A 20,040-nucleotide genomic window follows, 5' to 3' on the forward strand; every position below is an offset into this window, starting at 1 on the left:
TCTTTGGAGCTGAGCAATAACGCCTGTGCAGCGCCGGCCCAATCAGCCTGACAGGCCGATCGTACATCTGGAAGCCATCCATCAACTAGAAAGAGAGAGAGGGAGGGGATAAGGGGAAGGGGTCAATGGCTGTCTTCCTGTTCCTGTGTTTCCTGTTCAGCAGACCCGCTGGCTGCCTGCATGCCCCCTCTGCTTTCCCTTGCACACACATGCACCTTTCCCGAAACCTTTAGATCTTAAGTGGAGCAAACTCAACACTGATTCAACACTATAGAAATGTGAAAGTTATGAACTTTCCCATGAGTCTGCACATGTTTATCCCTAACTGGAACTCAACAGCTTATGGAATACGTCCAATTAATGGCAACTGGACCCAAAGGAGACATACTACACCTCTCTCCTCTCTCTCTGCCTCCGTCTTTAGGGAATAGTGCTATATAAGGACGCGAGGAGTTGAAACATGCGTTAACGGTTTCTCAGTCCTTGGCCTGCTTTTTCTCCTTTTCTCTAAGGGTTTGTTCACACAGCTCAACCCACTGCACCAGACTCAGCTGAGCTTTACGAGGTCATGTCTCCCAAAAGCCACCTTGATTGTCCTCTGGGTTTCGTTGTGGCTAACACTTAAGCGGCGCAAACGCCGTCTTGGTGCAAAGGTGGCTTTTGGCAACTGCCGAGTGATCCGCCATGGTGAAAGAGGAGCTGTGCTGGGGGGAACTGTGTGAATAGGCATTATCTGGGTCAGTGCTGTGTGGGTATGTAGACGGGGACTATGGTGTGTAGAGGATATAGCGAGCGCCTAAGCCTTTGTGATTTTGTGTGTCATTTATTCAAACACAAAAGCGAGGAGATGGGAAAGAGGGAGAGGGGCAAAGGGATGGAGTTTAGGAGGGACATGTGAGAGAAACGAGATAAAGGCGTAATGAAGTAAAAGGTGGCTGTCATTATCAAAATAAAGGAAAGGAGGGACGGAGCAGCAGAAAGACACACACTCCCACAGACGGGTAGAAGAACAAATAAATGGCCTTTAATAGATCCATATATCCGTTTGTCCTTTAAGAACATCTGGCTAGTAATAACACCCTGCTACCTGACACATCAACAGCTTAATGCCCTCATGCCTGCAGCAGTGTACATACACACACACACATACACACATGCATTACGTGGACGTATACATACAAAAGTCTCTTGACTTGCTGTCTAAATCCTTCTGTTAGCTGCCCACTCTCTTCCTACCCACAGATTCTTGCTCTCAAGCTCCCTGAGCTGCCACCACGAGAAGAGCAAAGAAATGTGTGTGTGTGTGTGTGTGTGTGTGTGTGTGTGTGTGTGTGTGTGTGTGTGTGAGAGAACATACTACATGCAGGAGGGAGCGCTTGACCTTCCAAAGTCTGTATGTGATCAACATAAAAATGCTCACTTCTGGCTTCTACTGTCCACATGACAACCCCCCCCCCCCACACACACACACACACACACACACACACACACACACACACACACACACACACACTCTCACGCACACACACTTCTGCTGTAAGGATAGAGGCAGAGATCAAGCTCTGTGTTGGAGAGGCAATAAAGGCAGGTTCCGTACTGAGCTTTCAACACACACCTATACACACACACACACACACACACACACACACAGGCCTCTGTAAGTGAGCTAAATCGCTTTCACAGGTGTGAAGATTAGCCTTTTCCTACATCTGCTCCCTGCTTAAACCTTTCATTATGAACAGAGGCTGCAATCCTCTTATGAAATATAAAATGTAAGTCTATTGTGTTTGTGTGTGCACGCGCGTGGTCATAGTCTTTCTTTCATTATATGCATCTGAGTGCCTATTACAACATGTATCATATAACTTTCACTTATGTGTACAGAATGTTAAGTTGTCTCGCAGAAAACAAACAAGCAAAGGCTTTAACTGTAAGTCCTTTCCCGCTGTGCTGTGGTCGGAGCCAGGTCTGATCGACTCAGCGGCTGAGCAGCAGGCCTTTGATCGTCACTGGGCAGACAGAAAGTCAAATTCCCCTCCACAGGTTGAGCAAAGTTTTCCAAAAATATCAAACTACAGGTTTTTTTTTTTCTCCTCTTGAAAATGACATAGACCAGGACTTAGTTATCCCTCCCAAACGTTATGATTTCATGGTTGTGGTCAAATGGGGTTTGGAGTGTGTATGAGCTAAAGCAGTGTGATGTTTTCCTGGCTTTAAGGTTTTATAGCTCTCTGTGTGTTGCCGTTCTCAAAATTTCCTTCGCTCCGGGAAACAACAACTAACTTCAAGCTTGCAAGCTACACGCTGAAAATGGCAAGTTTTGAAGAAAATTTGGATGGTGCAACAAGGCAGGCCCGCTTGGTTCTTTCGGGGTATGATTGTAAAGATTTACAAAGAATATGTTTACGGCATTTACTCTCTAACTGGGACGTTTTGGGACCGATTGGCGGGGATTGCGATGGACAAAGTACACACGGCGATATACTAGTAAGAGCAAATTCCGTTTAACCATGTATCCAGCTAATTTAAATAGAGATAGGGCTGGCAATGCGAGACTAGGGTTTATATGGCTCTGCCTTAAAGGAATAGTTCAACATTGGAGCTATTTTGTAGCTAAAAACAGCGTACTCATCCGCCCGACACTTCTGTGGACCGTCTCTTGCTGGAAGTTGCCACATACAGTTGATTAGCACATACCAAACCTGCCAACCTAACTGTGATCATCAGACTTCAGGGAGTTACTGCACCCAGGCAAGAAATATTCACATAACTCTCCGTAACACTGCAACATGCTGTGTTACACATGAGATACGTGTTAATTAGTGAGCTTTAGAAGTGTGGGTAGGCAGATTTTGCTACCTTTGGACAGGTCCAGGCTAGCTGTTTCCCCCCTGTTTCTAGTCTTTATGCTAAGCTAACCAGCAGTGGGCAGTAGCTTCATATTTACCAGGACAGGAAAACTAACTCTCGGCAAGAAAGCAAATATGCATGTGGAGGCCTGTTCTTTTGAACTTCTTTTAAACTTTGCCACCTCAAAGAGCCTCCACTTTTGACTTACACATGAAACAGTCAAAATCACAATGGTGCAGTCAGTGGTGGAAGGTAACGAAGTACATTTTCTCAAGTACTGTACTTAAGTACAAATTAAAGGTACTTGTACTTTACCTGAGTCTTTTCTTTTCCTCCCACTTTCTACTTCTAGTCCACCACATTTCAGAGAGAAATATTGTACTTTTTACTCCACTACATTCATCTGACAGCTTCAGTTACTAGTTACTTTACAGATTTTTGCACACAAAGCACATTCGATTCACACATACAATGTTTTATTATAAATTAAACTACCCAACAATATAACGGCCTACAAGTCTAGCTGAAATGATTAGTTGACTAAACTCTTAGTTAATTGACAGACCTGTTTTGATTGTTTCCAGTTTCAAAATGTGAGGATTTTTCTGCATTGGGTACTTTTACTTTTAATACTTTAACCCTTGTGTGGTCTTCCCGTAGACCATCAACTTTTTGTCCTTATGGGTCAAAATTGAAAATGAATTTTTAACGTTTTTGTCGTTTTTTTTCAAAGCTTTGTATATTCATGGGACATTATACCTAATTCTTTTTTTTTTTTTTAAAAGCAGAAATTATGAATTATTTTTGACTAATAATTAAGATCAGAGGATGTTGAGTGGATCACACTTTTTGTCAAAGTTTAGTCAGGATATTCTTGTTTTGAAACCATTTAAACATTGTTTTAAATTCTATAACATTGAATAAAACACCCATAATTCAGTGAAAGTAATCATCAATTTGACATGCGAAGCATGTTTTATGGGTTCCATTCAACCTGCATCCATGCATCCATGTTAATTGTGGGCAGTTTGGATGAAAGAAACCCATATTTGTGATATAAAAAACTACAAATTTGCCCCTAGGACAACATAAGGGTTAAGTACATTTTCCTGATGATACTTACATACTTTTACTTAAGTAAAGAATTCAACGCAGAACTTATACTTGTAACAGAGTATTTGTACAGTGTGGTATTAGTACTTTTCCTTAAGTAAAGGATCTGAAAACTTCTTCCACCACTGGTTACAGTCTAAGGTTTAGTCTAACGTGAGGTCAAAGACTGCAACGGTGCCCCGTTCTGCACACATTTTACAGTACATGCTCGCTCAAGCAAACTAACTCTGTCCCACCCTGGCCTCTATTTTATAGCAGGTGATCATTATCATCTATTTAACCATAATGTGTACAAATAAAATATAGTTTTTAGAATATAGTATAGAATTGTTATTGATTCTTGAGTCAAAAGATAAAATTGACACTGTAAATAATGTGGAAAACTGTAATAAGATACTTTGCAACTGACACAAAAATGTCTCTAATGAATATGTCAAAATGTTGAACTATTCCTTTAACGCATAGACATACGATTGATATTGATCTTCTGGTCTCAGAAAGAGTGAAAAAGTACATTGCACTTCTTTAAAATATTATTCATGTAGCAGTCCAGAAAGCCATTGTGTCTGCACCCACAGCGTTCCAAATGAACACATAGTTGGCAAGACAATTCACACTGGTTCGGTCACACATTGGACTTGTTCCTCATTGATTTTCCACTTTGGTTTCAGTCCAACTTGAGAAGTGAGAAGAACAGCCGGAGGAGCTAAGTGGAATCAGTATGCCGAGTTTGGTGTGACTTTGAAAAGTTCCTCTTGTAAACTACAAGTTGAAACTGCATCAAACAGACAAACGAAATAGGAAGAAATGGGAAAGAGGAGACCATTAGACAGGTATAGCCGACAGACAGACGGACGGACGGACAGACATGTCTTGCTGACCTATATTACTTTTGCCCGCTGAGAAAGAGAGAGAGAGAGAGGCGATGAGAGCAAGAGAACTTGTGTCGAGGTGACAGGTGTCTGTCCTTCTCCACTCCTCTCCGTCTCCTCCATCTCTCAGGCATCTGAGGCAGTAATTGGTGCTGTCAGACACACAGAGAAGGACAGGACACACACACGTCTAGTCACAGCTGCACACCCATACACACTCCTGCCCTTCAGCATGAACCTCTAGAGCTTAAAGCAGGAGAGGAGAATTCACTACATTCCCTACCAGCTGTGAGACAGCAGGGGAGGGCAAGGGAGTACAAGGTGGAAATGGAAGAGGAGTAGAGGAAACAGCGGCAGACGGAAACAGAGAGGGAGAAGCGAAACAGAATGCACAAGAGACAAAGATACAGAGAGCAAAGAAAAGCAAGAGAGCGAAGGAGGACGGGGGGGGGCTCACGCTGCACAGAGGCCTCGGCATGGGGCAGAGAGTGATGGAGGAGAGCTGACGAGGGGGAGCACATGATTGAGGCAGAGAGAGAGAGAGAGAGAGAGAGAGAGTATGTGTTTGAATAAGAGCGAGAGAGAGATTGTGTAACTCCAGTGGCGAGGAAGCCGATGAGCATGATTTCATGTGATCGAGCAGAAGAGCCCAAGCAGAGCAGCAGTGTGTTTAGTGCACACCACCGTGCTTAGAAACCCAAAAGGTGAATGAATGACGCAACACCAAAGCGCAAAAGAAACACAAATATGTATTTAAGTTGCAATGTTAAACATGAAGGACAGGGCTGCTGATATTCTATATTTTTCTTACTGTCAACAAAACCCATAAAGATCAAAACCAATAATGTCTTGATCCTACTAACTAAGTATTGTCTGTGTAGCAAACGTCTGATTATGCGTATTCCTCTGTGTTATAGAGCTCCACTGTTTTTATCAGAAACACATTAATGAGTCCCACCCCTGCACCGGTGGCCATTTTGCCTCCATTACAATAAACATGGGCCCAGTTTTAAGTCACTCACACATACAGTACAACGTCCTGCTGCTCACAGGAGCACTAAATGTGTATTGATCCGCTGCTAAAAATAGTCCCAAACAAATGCTCTCTTGTTTGCTAAAAACTATAGTGTTAACTTTATTTTACAGGTTGCTTGGGATTTTGTTTGGTATGTAATGACATGTCCAAGGAAGGTACCTTTGAAAAGACTGGTACTATATATATATATATATATATATATATATATATATATATATATATATATATATATATAGTACCAGTCTTTTCTGTTTGGCTGTCAATTACAGGCAAGCATACAAATAAATCCGGACAATAAAGTGTCAACGATTAGTATTCACTTGGCTTTACATTTTTGAGCCATTGAGATTTAAGCAGTTCTTTTAAGGACATTTCCTCAAAACATATTTAAAGGAATTGTTACTATGTCTACTGAGTCGGAACATTGTCTCTGTTTCCCCTTTAATTAGTATTAAATTACAGTTTCTTTAGGTAAGGTTTCTACCTTACCTCACCTCATTACTAAACCTTTAAAAATAATGAAGCTACTATTATATATTATTTGTGACCTTTATTTACACCTTTATTTAGAGTGAATTGGATTGAGTGCCTCAGCAATCAAAAAGTATTGAGCAATGAACACTTAATTACTTTTGGTCTTTTTAATGAGATCAACAACAAAATATAAATATGTAATAATTATACAATTACTATAACTTGGTATGAAATCACTGTCAAGATGCTGCGTAGCTTCTGCAGCTGCAAAGATGAATCGATTAATCAACTAGTTGTCAATTCTCTGATTCCAGCTTCTTAAATGTGACTCATTTCTAGTTTCTCCCTCCTCTGTGACAGTAAACAAAACATGACATTTTTTGAGGACGTCATCTTGGGCTTTGGGAAACACTGATCCACATTTTTTTCACCGTTTTCTGACATTTTATAGACCAAACAACTAAACGATTCCTCGAGAAAATATCGACAGATTAATTGAAAATGAAAATAATCGTTAGTTGCAGCCCTAGTAGCTTCCATCACTTGTGGTGCTTGTGTTCAGACCTACCCTGGAAATCCAGAGTTCTCACAAGAGCACAATTTGAATTTGCTCAGCGAGTCACTCTGGCATTGAGTAATGATGCTCATTAACCATGCCCTTGTAGCCGAGCTGCACCAATCACATCGGCGTATCTGATAGAAGCGGGCCAGAGGCGAGATAAACAGATAACAGTTTAATCTACCAGTTAGCTCCGCTGGTAGCTGAGCGTATGGGGCTCTGGATACGTCACCCTGTGTATTGTTGTGATTGGTCGTAGTGTTATCCAATTGCGTGCAGTGAGATTTTCAAATGCATGATGCCGCCCCTCGAGTTGGGCCATTTTCGTTACTCAATGCCAGACCCTTAATCTTTCGGATTTGGGTGTGGATTTCCAGGCTAGTTTAGACCAACATTTAGACCACATTTCCCATGAATCATATGATTTCCTCTTTCATAGTCAGTTACTACTTTCTGTGTGAGCAGCATCCTTTTTTTGTCATAAAAACAATTTCACCAGATTTAATCTAATCCAGTATCCAACATCAAAACACACACATACACACACACACACACACACACACACACACACACACACACACACACACACACATTTAAACACACTTTGTGCCTCACTTTAGGGAATAAGAAGCAAGCATGGGGTGGGAAAATAGAAAAAGTGAAAGATGAACCCATGATCTATAAATGTTTAACGAGTGCAGACAGAGGAGATGAGGGCTGCGAGGAGGAGGAGGAAGGGAGACAGAAAGAGAAATGGTGAGGTGAAAAAGGAAGACAGTGTAAGAAAGGATGGGTGAGGAGCAGGACGGTGGTCTTGTTGGGGGAGAGAGGCGGAGAATAGTCCCATTATAGAAGCAGACACCAGAGCAAGGTTAAAAAATAGCAGAGAGGAAGAGAGACAGCCAGAGATTGAGAAAAAAAGGCTGTAATTGGAGGTGTCTGGTGTTTGTCTAACACAGAGAGAGGCTAGTAATGATTCCATTAGCGCCTTACATCGAGAGAGAAGAGAGAGAGCGAGAGAGAGAGAAATAGAGAGAGAGAGAGAGAGAGAGAGAGAGAGAGAGATAATGGGAGCCAGAGGGAGAGGAGTGTGACACGGGGACGAGAAGGAGAGGCTAGAGAGGCCAGAGAAGATTCACACGGAACATTTGAACAAGAAAACAATGAGCATCAGAGCAGCTAAATGGTAACAAAGATGAAAACAACCACACACAAAAAGAACAAGAGAAAAGGAATTCAAGGCGTCCATTGAAAGGCTTGTTCATCTGCACAATGATGATAATTACAGATGTCCCTCCAGTCCTTTCCCCAGCTCTCTCTCTCTCACCTCAGCCCTTCCTCTCTTTGTGTGACGGCAAATGAGAGAGGGTGATTTAAATGCATTAGCCGAGTGTTTTCCCTATGTAAGACCTACAGACTGTGTCTGGGCAGGAACCTTTTGTTTGGAGCTGACGGCGAGCGCTGAGAGGTATCTTTAAAAGCCTGGCCCTTGTTCTCTCAGGGACACACTGAAGCACAACGCACTAGGTTGTTGTACTTTTCTGTGTCCTCCCATGTCTGTGTTGTCCTCGGGTCAAATTTGACCCGTTTTCAAACTTTTTTATATCAGAAATATGGGGTTCTTTCAACCAAATTGCCCAGAAATAACGTGGATGCATGCATGTAAGTTGCATGTACAGTATCCAGTCTGCGACTCACTCAGCATCCTCTGATCTTAACTGTCAATCCAAATAATGTATAATTGTAGATCTTTTTAAATCCAAAAATTAAGTATAAAGTCATTTAAATTAGGTTTATTGAACATGAATTAAAAAAAAAGCGTTAGAAAAGCGAATAAAACGTTGGAATAAGCGCCCCCCAAAAAAGCTAATTTTCAATATTGACCCATAAGGACAACAGCTTCATGGTGGACGGGAAGACAACACAAGGGTTAAAAGCAGGCTGATTACACATGCAGTTACATTAGGTGGCTAAGTGAAATTTCCGCAAAGGAAGGGAACAATATCCGAATAGAGGCACGTGCAGGCCAAATAGCACCGGCGCCAACGTCATTTTCATAAAAGAAAGCTGGTTTCCACGGTGTTCATTTGGCATTATCGCACAGGCTGCAAACAAATATGAGATATGTTGGACTGACACGCGTGGGACAGCAAATTCTCCTGCTGTATGAGGAGGAAATTTCATTGCTATGCAAATCCTTCCCAAGATACCACAAAAATGCTTTTCCTAACACTGAGTAGGTGGCGCAGACAACCCTGCGGCGGAGAGTTTTCAATTCACCACTTAAGAATTAAAACCTATTAGGAAATGCTATTTGATTGTTTCCAGAAGAATTGCTTCGCCACAAAATATGCCTCGAAATGAAGAGAAACAAAAAACCTGGCTTCCCCTCCTGCGTTGCACACACTGGACACCTGCTTTTGCCTTACATACGCACGCACACACATACACACACACACACACACATATACACACACACACACACACACACACACACACATGCATCCACATCTGTATTGACCATAACTTATTAGACGAGGCGAGGGACACATATATTTCCTGACCTCTGACCTCAGACTGTCAAAAGGACTCGTTACATCAACACACGACTACAGCACACGTGCACTAACACACATACACACGCTGTTATTGAGTTAAAGCTAGCTTGTTAATCGTGCTTACCTTGCTCTATTTATTCTCTCCGGAGTGATAAGACTCAGGGAGCAGACAGATGAGGTCATGAAGATCACTGAGGTCAGCCGCTTTGCTGCGTCAGACCGACTTTAAATAAAGTTTCAATACAGGACCGCCTGTCAAATGACCCCGGTGTGTCATCTTTACAAGACAGAGATTCAGCTCAACAGTTGGCGTTTGATGATTGAGATGCAGCCAGAGTTCTGCCACAATCTGTGCACATTACCAGTCTGCAAGCTGCAGAGTACAACTTCTGTTCCATTTCACTTGTCTCAAGGCCCAACTGCCAAGTTTTCGAGGCGTCTTGGCTGCTGCTTCTCAAAAACAACTGAAATTGCATTATGTGCACTGATTCCCAAGTATGCGGTGATGAATATCTATGATTCCATTTTCTTTTCGGGGAAGAAGCAAGCCCGTGGGGACAGGTGACGGTGTGAGTCTAATACAGCTTGCGCACTCCAATGCATGCGCACACAGTATGTACACATACACACACACACACACACACACACACACACACACACACACACACACACACACACACAAAAACTGATACTGTACGCGCCATCTGTGGAGTTTTACGATTCAATAATTTGCTTCCTAAGGCATACCTTTTCCTCTCCTACAACAAAAACACATATCAATAAGCACTTTCTCACACACGCTCGTATCATTCTCCAATACTCAGTGGGGAAAATGAGATATTCAGCTTTGACAAACACACACACTCCAAAAAAGACAAAAAAAAAAAAGTGAGATGCCTCAAAGCAACTCCTACCCTTTTCTCTGCCTGCAATAACTGTCCTCACAGACACACACATCAGTAACCTAAATAAACAGAGTCGTAATTCCATCCTTAGTTTCATAGCAGAATTCACATTGTTGTGCTGAAATGCATCTGCACACACTCGTTCGGCAAAGACACAGAGCCACACAAACACCCCCCGACCCTGACTCACGTTGGCAGACGTCCTTGTTCTCCTCGAAGCCCGGTTTGCACACACACCTCCCGATGGGAACCAGCCAGCCTCCGTCTGCACTGCAGTACATCTTCGGAGCCTCAAACTCCTCAGAGGCATTCACACACACACCGTGGACCTCCACCAGTGCCGTGTCTCCGCCCGTTATTGTGTCGGGGAACTGGGCCAAGTTAAGCACAGTGAGGGGACATTTCTTATAGAAGACCCTGACTGAGACCAGAGCGATGCAGGCGCCAAGGTCCTGGAAGGCCAGGTAGAAGCCCTTTTTACTCAGGTTGCTGATGTCGCGCACCTCCGTATTCAGCTTCATCACGCGGTCCCCAACGTCCACCTGCAGACGAAGCACATTTCACAGCGTTAGGCGGTAACTTTATTGGGAGCGTTCAAATTCAATCGGAGCAAAAAGTTAGAATTCTATTTAGGTACAATGTTTCTGCCTGAAACTCAGCGACTGAAAGGCAGAAATAATGATGTCCTCAAAATCCTGACAATTTGGCAAGCAAACGGGACAAGATAACTTAGTTTAAATATAACCCACATTTAAACACGTATGTGTGTGTGTGTGTGTGTCTGTGTGTGTGTGTGTGTGTGTGTGTGTGTGTGTGTGTCCATACCTGTGTAAAACTCTCATCTGCAGCAATAGTATCGATCTTGACATACTGGCTTTCCTTGATGAACCACAGGTTGGCATTGTTGGACTCATAGTAGTACATGTTGAATGTCTGCAAGACAAACATCCATCACCTTTCAGATTCTAGAAATTGAACTTCACAGACAAAACAGAATAACACACAGTGAAACTAGAGGGATACAAGTGAGAAGGTCCGTCCAATGTGAAGTTTTAATAGCGCTCATAGCTATTCTGCTGCTACTTTTCAAATCTCAGTCCATCTGTCTCGATGGCCAGTCAGCAACCCTGTCTGCTATTTCATGAAGTGCAGCTCTGTTCACTCTCATATTATCTCCACTACTCATTCTGGAGATGTAATGAGAGTGAAAAGGGTGCAGAGGGCAGATAAAGTAGAGAGAAATGAATACAGAGGAGCAGTGATATCGGGCTGATATGAGAGGACCGGGGACAATAGAAAAAATATATTAGAAGTTAAAATATACGAGGAGCCACAAAAGAAGCCTCTAGAGCGTTTTCTGTTTCATTCTCTGTTCGCTATTCTCTCATGTCATTCTTTTCCTGCCTTTTGTCTATTTATCTATTCATCATCAGCCATCACAGCCGTCTGTGTGTTTGTGTTGAGTGAGTGTTGAATGGAAAAGACTGTAAAATAAAATTATGAAAAGTGTTCGAAAGGCCATTTTTGCAGCTCTGCAGTTTCATGTAGTATAATGTGCAGAATAAGCATAGATTTCATACCAAGTAATCATAGTAAACACAAAAACTACCACTTTTTGACTGGCCTCACATTAATATATACGTTAAGAATATGAAACCACGCTGCGATACTGAAATCATCCAATATTCAGTGAAATGTGGGGACACGCATCCTTCCCTAACACTGATTTAATGTTTATTTCATAAGTATTATGTAAACTGGCTTCATGCTTGCTTCTCATACTTTAATGTCTTTTTGCTGTCTCGAGATTTTCTGCTGCAGTAAGAGGAAGCAGCAGAGGCAAACGTAATTGTATCAGATAAAGTATGAAGAGCAGGCAGGTTTAATTGTAAACACTGAGAAGTGTTATTGAAGTTAATTCGCTGATTTAGTTGATTAGCTGAGCCCGCTAAACCGAGTGTTGATTGCGTGCGCTCTTGGGTGAATTTGTTCCAATTTGTAATTAAACCATTTCCATGACAAATACAATATGTTTCTGCTATGCTCGTTATATATTTGAGAAGGGAAGGATATAAGAAATACTGATTACATTCACGTTGAACTCGGTTTGATCCAAAAGACTAAAAGCACTGTTCAGGGAATATTTTGGAGCCCTGCAGAAGTGATTTGTTACTTCTGAGGCAACCCCCGCACTGCAAACAATTTCTGCCTCCACCATGTTCCAAATCAAACTCACTCCTGTGCTATTGATCTCCAAAGCAGAAATGCGTCTTTTTTTTATTAATTTTTTTATCTTGCTTCCCTCCAAAAGAAGTTTAGAGTGAACACAGCTACACACCAGAACCCATGGAGCTCGTCAAAATTCTAAGTCTTGCTCACCAAGAGTGAACAAATAAGCAGCACAGATGCAACAGGAGGGCTTACACACACACACACACACACACACACACACAAGATGCAAGGACATTTACTAACTGCCACCATACTGCCTGTGTGTTTAAATGCGTGCATGTGTATTATCCAGTCCCTCCAGGATTTCGCGATGTCGCGATCGCAACATTTCACGCAAATTCAACCAATCACCGTGAATTTGGTGCGACTCGCAATTTTGACCAATCACCGCAGCTTTTCTGCAAATTTGACCAATAACCGGAGTTTCCCGCGACTTCAACCAATCCCAGCAGTCCCACGTGCCAGACTTTACGCCAGTATGTGAGTCTGAGAGCCGATGGCCAAGCGGGAGTGAGAACGGGTTGACGTAACACGTACGTCGCCAAATTCATTTCCTTGTTTCAGAGACCGTTGTCTTCACGTGTGTGACTCGAACATCTCACACTTACCAACAAAACGTACAACGAAAGACCGTGCAGAACATTTCAGACCGTCCTGCCAACCTGTAAACATTTTAACATCAATGTACGCTGTAACGTTTTTTTCACTCTAAAGTCGCTGAAAGCTGCTGCTGTTTCCTGTCGGGTCTCTGCAGTGGGCGGGGCTGCTGCTCAGTTCCCCCCCGCGACTGACACACACACACACACACACACACACACACAAAATCACACACGGTGGATGCAGGAAAAACTGGAGATGAGACGTACAGGATGACCTAAATTGAGGACAGCTACACTCGTTATTGTAAGTGCAATGCTGAGTTAAAGTCCAATAAGTACTTTATTAAACCGTATGAATGTGTGTCCCAGCCCAGGATAGGACATTAACTAAAAATGTAGGCTAAAGATCAACATGCCACTGACACATATGTTCAAATTTGATTCATTCAATAAATTATAATTTTTTGTCTTAAATCCACCAGCCATTTTCATATTATACCAACATTTGCAGCATCCTGAGCCTTTTTGGTAAGGTTCTTAGGAAATCTCAGCCCAGAGTAGTTTTATTCTCCCTAAAACAAGTTTCCTTTTTATTTTTAAAGAACTATACAAAAAAAAAAAATGTCACTGTCTCGCAACTTCATTGCAACCAAAATACAAAAGACATCGCAACTTTTATCGCAATTTCTTACAAAAGCTCCCGCAAAATCAGGCATTTTGGGCCGCAACAATCTCAAAAAAAGGCCGCGAAATCCTGGAGGGATTGATTATCCTGTGTGCAGTGTTGGGAAGGTTACTTTGGAAATGTAATAGGTTACTGTTTACAAGTTACCCTATTTAAAATGTCATAGCAGATGAAAGTTACTATTACTATCACAATTACTTTTCCAGAGTAATGTGACTTATTACATTTAAGAACTTTTTGATTACTTTTCTAAATTTGTGATGACATCTTGGGAGGTCATTTAACTGTCAGACGGGGGAACCAATCAAAAGCATCGCAATAGCATCAAACTTTACTAAACAGCTGTGGCTGGAAATGGCAAAAGAAGACATTGTACACATGAAAAACGTGCAAAGCAACTAAATATATAATATTATTTAACATATAGCCTAGCTTTTTACAAAATATTCAAATGTAATCCCCAATGTAATCATGAACATTTTCATAGGTAACTGTAATTTAATTACACATCTTCCCAGTAACGGTAACAGGTTAACAGTTACCTTTACTTTGTAACTCAATTACGTTATCCCATTACATATAACTAGTTACTCCACCAACAATGCCTGTGTGTGTGTGTGTGTGTGTGTGTGTGTGTGTGTGTGTGTGTGTGTGTGTGTGTGTGTGTGTGTGTGTGTGTGTGTGTGTGTGTGTGAAAGGATGCAGACCTCCTTGCAGGTACCGGGGACCCCGGGCAGGCTGTTGCAGTCCCTCAGGGTGAATTTGATCTCAATGTGGACGCGCTGCGCTCCTTCTCGGCTGATGTGACGCGTCCTCAGCCAGTTGTTTTGGTTGGCCTCCATGACGTTACACACCTGGTAGGTCCTCATTGGGGTGTTCCTCTCATCCATCACGCTGATCTCCTCCCACTGAGGATGAGAGAGAGAGGAAGTTTTTAGAGAGGAAGTAGGAATAGAAAAGCAAAGTGGGTCTACTAGATGAAAGAGAGAGTTGTTTATTTGACATGAAATTTCTGATTGGACTTCCACATTTATCAGATGGCACTTTTTTTTAGATGGAGAGCAAAAGAAAGAAATGGGAGAGAGAAAGAAAGAAAGAAAAAAAGAAAGAAAGAAAGAGAGCAAAGAAAATAGCAAAATGCTGGGAGGGATGTGAGGACAAAGTGTTAAAAAAAAGAGGGGGAAGATAGGTGAAGGAAAGAGGGGGAGGGAATGGGTGAGCAGGATGAGGAGAGGGAGAAAGGAAAGGAGGGTGCAAAAGAGAAGAGGTGAGTGTTTTGGGAGTGTTTGAGTTGACGGGGAAATCCCTTTGACTTAAACAGACATTTTAAATCAAAGAGAAAGTGGTAGAATGACATTCAGCAGCACAGGGGACGGCTCGACAACAGCACCCCTCAGCTGTGAGCTGTGAGTCTTATTTCATCGGCAATCAATGGACAAAGGAGATCTCAGTCCAAAGATTGCTTATGGGAAACTGGGCCCAAGTTCAATGAGCTGTGGTTTTGGTGCAAACCAACGCTAAGCCTGCATGTTCTGTTTTCATGTCTGGGTGAATATGAGTGATGATCTGTGTCAAGATGACTGAAGGACTGTCTTTGTCCATGCTGCACGTGTGCATAGAGTGAGCCTGTTTTTTTTCTAAAGGGAATGCGTGATTTAGCGCTTAAGGTAGGAGTGTGTGTATGAGTGAGACGCGGAGAGAAAGAGGGAGCGAGAAGGAGTAGGTAGGACAGAGCTACTTTGTCTCCCGTCATCTGCTACCATCTGTTTCCACTTCTGACTAAGGCAGTAATTGAGAACACTTCTCGCATGAGCAGGAAAACATTTCTATCTACACACACACACACACACACACACACACACACACACACACACACACACACACACACACACACACTGGATGAGTCCTAGTTTGTGGTGAGGGATGAGAGGACCACCATCTTTGTTCTGAGCTCCTGTCATCTTGAAAACTGCAGCTGTAAGCACCAGAGTGATGGGCACATATCACCTTACATTAGTCCAACCATGTAAACACAGACCCTGTGCAGGCATGATACACACACACACACACACACACACACACACACACTCACATGTGCACACACACTTGGCCACACCAAGACCCACGGGGCTATCTACCTGTCAACCCTAACGTGCTATTTAAAATTCAAATGAAAGTCGAACGGTAGATGAACTATGAGGCGAAGAGAGAGAAATAAAGAAAAGAGAGAAGACAGGCTAATAAAAAAGCAAATAAAGCAGCAAAAAAAGGCAAATAAAAGAGAAACTTTCAGACAAGCAGAGTGCAAGCTAAGCTTGGATTCCTGAGGTTAATTTGATGTGACGGCCCAACAACCCGGCAAAAGCTTGACGCATTTCACCTCCGAGTCCTGAGCGCTAAAACAGACCCACATTAAAAAAAAAAACCACACACATTCTCACATAGACTCACACACTCTCTCCAACTCTCTCTCGCACACTCAGATACTTTTAATCCCCCACAGCCTCCGCTGAAACATCTACTGTGTAGGATTTGGAGCTCTAAAAAAAAAAAAAAGGGATCGCTCTTGTTCATGACCCAACATAGCTTCAGAACTGCAGAAACGGAGAGAAGGAAGAAAAGGGAGTAGAAGAAGAAGAAGGAGACGAGGCAGAAGACTGTTTAAGCTGCTGCAGCCAGCTGAGACAAATGTCCCAGACAGCCAGTTCAGAGTTTGCAGATTACATATATAAAGGATGTATCGCTGGAGTCTTGCTCGACATTATGTGCTCACAACAACTGAGAGCTCTCGATTTAATTAAAAAAACAAAACACAAGACAGAGGGAAAAAGAGAGAGAGAGAGAGAGGAATGAATGTTGTTAAATTACAGTCGCGCCTGGCAGCTAAATAGACCCATCTGTGTAGAGCTGAGACCAGTCGGACATCACAGGACGGTCGCACACAGCCACCCACCCACCCACGCACGCACGCACGCACACACACACACACACACACACACACACACACAAAGCTGAGTCCCCAGGGAGTGGTGATTAAAGCATTTATGGGAATAGTCATTGAGGGATAAAGAGGGCTTTATGATGTCTTTGTTTATTTCTTTGTAGGCAGAGTTTGGAGTGGCTGGATTACTGCCACTTCCTGGTGCGTGACTTATTTCCCTAGTTGGCGAGTCTGTTCATTGTCACATTTGCCTGCATGGTGTAATGCACAGGTGTGTTTGTGAACATGAAAACAACCTGCTCGCCCCCGTATTTGCTAATGATACACTAGCCGCTTGAGAGGAACATCGACCAAAAACACAACTAGGAAAATGTTTGGATAGGCTGAAGAGTTTAAGCTCCCTTTCTCTCTTACTCTAGAGTCTAAACGCACGCACGCACGCACGCACACACACACACACACACACACACACACACACACACACACACACACACACACACACACACACAGTGTTCAGTCTGAACATGAATTAACATTAATAGCCCTCCTTCCTGAACCCTCAATCACCTCGGCCAATCAGCCCGCTTGATTGCTTTGAAGTGAAGCAGAGACGTCGGATCAGGCTTTAAGTTCAGCCATTCACCAGCTTAACATAATATCCCTTCTTCTGCAATCATCTGATGGCTACACCTACGGGGACTTAATTGGCCCCCAAACTCTGAAACAAACTCGGTCTTAGTGAGGAGGGGGGGGGATAGAGGAGGCGAGGGGAGGGAAAAACAGAGATGGAAGATGAAGAAACAGGAAAGGGTGGGTTGGGGAGAAAAGAGGGCTTGAGGAGCCTCTGGGGGAGTAGAGATGCTGTGGGGCCCCTCCATTTTCAGACATCATTAAGACGTATCTGTTTTGTGTCCCTCACGAGGAACACCCTTGCCTGGTGACAGAAGTGGGTCGCTCCACGCAGTCTCAGGCACATCCGGCCCTGCACGGCTTGGATTAAGCCTGACCTGCAGGGGTCAAGTGTGGTTTTGGACTAATTCAGGTAGACAGTGGTCTCAGATTGGTGGGAATTGCCTCTCGTTGAGACCAACCCCCAGGTTTAAAGTTCAAAGGTCAACTAGATAATCCTCCTGTTATGAAACATAAGACCCTTTTCAAAGCACTGGCACCTTTTCTTCTCTCAGTCTGTCAACTCTCCTATCACACTCTGTCGCTTCTCTTTTCCTTTACATTAGATCATTTTCTGTTAGTAAATCATTGCCATATTTACTTTGAGACATATGTATAATTCTATTAAACAAACAGGAGTGTTGCCAACAGGATTGGCAGCCTCTACTCGTCTCTATACTGCTCTATACCAAAATTCAAGCTGTGTTGGCACGGTGGTTTTAATCAGGAAAGCCTGGCAAGGTAAAATAAGTTGTTTCTATTATCTGTTGTAGAGCTTGTCATCCCCAGCCTTTAATCTACCAGCTCACTGTTTCTGCTCATTTCATCCTGCAATATTTCAAACTGATTTGCTGACCATATAGCATATGTCCATACATTGATGCATAGACCTGTTTTTGCTCCACAACTCACTGACAAACACTAGGGCATTTGTAGCCTGGCTCCGCCCTCCTAAGTACTTCCGCTCAATTTTTACTTTCCTTCAGTACTACGTCTGGGTTTGCGGTGTAGTCTTGGGTTTTCTCCGACCAAATCTTTGGCGGTCCAATCAGCGAACGGAGGGAGTGGCTGACAACAATGACGTTGCGGTCGTGGGTCGTGCGCTAGTTTGAGTTGTAGTTCCGTAATGGCGGCGGAGAAAGATGCGAGCGAAGCCATTCGGTCCGTTGTGGCAGCAACGCTGCCGAATATCCAGAAGTTAAAGCCCGAGCAAGAACAATCTTTGCTGAGTTGTGTTGGTGGCCATGATGTTGTGGCCCTCCTCCCCACGGGGTTCGGGAACAGTTTGATTTTCCAGCTCGCTCCGTTAGTGGTGAAGGAGTTAGCTAAGGCGAACGCTAGCGATGCTAAGCCGACGTCACGACCAAACGTTAGAGATTGGTTATGGCAGATCCAGAGTGGCTCTGGGCAGATCCAATAGTTTTAAACTTCAACAGAGTACCCGCCTTCAAGGAAGTAAACAGACTCTCTGTACAAATGAAATGTACAAGAGTCTGGTAGGACCAGGCTAGGACATTTGTCCCGATCCCATTCTTTCACGATACATGGATGCTGATTCGATTTGTATTGCAAATTTAATTTATTGCGATTCTAGAAGTATTGTGATACGATAGTATTGAGTTTTGGGATTTTCTTTGCCTTCTTTAACAAAAACAAAAGATAAATAACACACTTTTAGAAACGATATATCATTAGACATTTCAAAAGACTAACTCTCTTCTAAAAAAGAATGCACATCACATGTCAGTCTGACATTAATTTCATTTGTAAAGACGAACATAACATGTATTTTCTGCATTTCCTGCTTTCGCTCCGTTACGCTGTAAACGGATATGATGTAGCCGCCATTGGCGATACCGTATAAACAGGAAATATTTAGGTGAATCATTGGTCAAAAGAAATAGATCAAGCATTTTGATTCTAGGGGAAAGAATTGATTTTAAAAATCGTCGCAAAAAAAAACAAACAAAGTCATGATACATAAGATTTTGTTTCACACCCTAACAAACACTGTACGTGGCATTTCCTTAGGTTCTTCACAATCATAGCACACGACTATCCTCTGCGTATAGACAAATGTAAACATGGAATACAAATCCATTTAGTGGAATACAAATCCATTTATGAGGGATTTGACTTATTCTTAAACTCCTTTGGCAGAATCTCCTTTCACTTTTTTTCTGTTTGTTAATGCCGCTTCAGATGCACTCGCGTTGTATGGCTTTACTCCTGTTTGCCTTCCAGCTCAGATTTTTTTTTATTTTATGGCAAAGTCATAGCTAACTGAAAGAAAATGTGTGCCTATTTTAAGCAGAAGCAGCTATATTTCATCCAATTTAGCCTTTTGCATTTGAGTTTTTAACTGACAATGACGAGACTAAAAAAAAAAAAAGAGTGAGGAGGATCATGTTCACCTAGGAATAAGATAACATCGCCTTCATGCACCACGAGGCGAAATAAGAACCATCACAGCGAAGGCTTTACCAGCTTTAAGTAATTTAATAATGTCCTTGGTCAGATAAAGCAGCTGATAGAGCTTGTGCCTGA

General features: G+C 42.7%; 1 protein-coding gene across 2 annotated transcripts in view; it reads right to left on the reverse strand.

Moving 5' to 3' along the window:
* epha4b (eph receptor A4b) overlaps positions 1 to 20,040 on the reverse strand; it is a 106,330-nt gene that overhangs the window by 66,465 nt on the left and 19,825 nt on the right. For both annotated transcript variants that reach the window (XM_078263526.1, XM_078263525.1), the window contains exons 3-5: positions 14,591 to 14,791; positions 11,193 to 11,300; positions 10,558 to 10,909 (exon numbers count right to left, since the gene is read on the reverse strand). In XM_078263526.1, the coding sequence (XP_078119652.1) occupies positions 10,558 to 10,909; positions 11,193 to 11,300; positions 14,591 to 14,791 (661 nt within the window). The remainder of the gene's footprint in view (positions 1 to 10,557; positions 10,910 to 11,192; positions 11,301 to 14,590; positions 14,792 to 20,040) is intronic.

The sequence above is a fragment of the Sander vitreus genome, chromosome 12 (assembly GCF_031162955.1).
Source record: "Sander vitreus isolate 19-12246 chromosome 12, sanVit1, whole genome shotgun sequence".
Classification (NCBI taxonomy): Eukaryota; Metazoa; Chordata; class Actinopteri; order Perciformes; family Percidae; genus Sander; species Sander vitreus.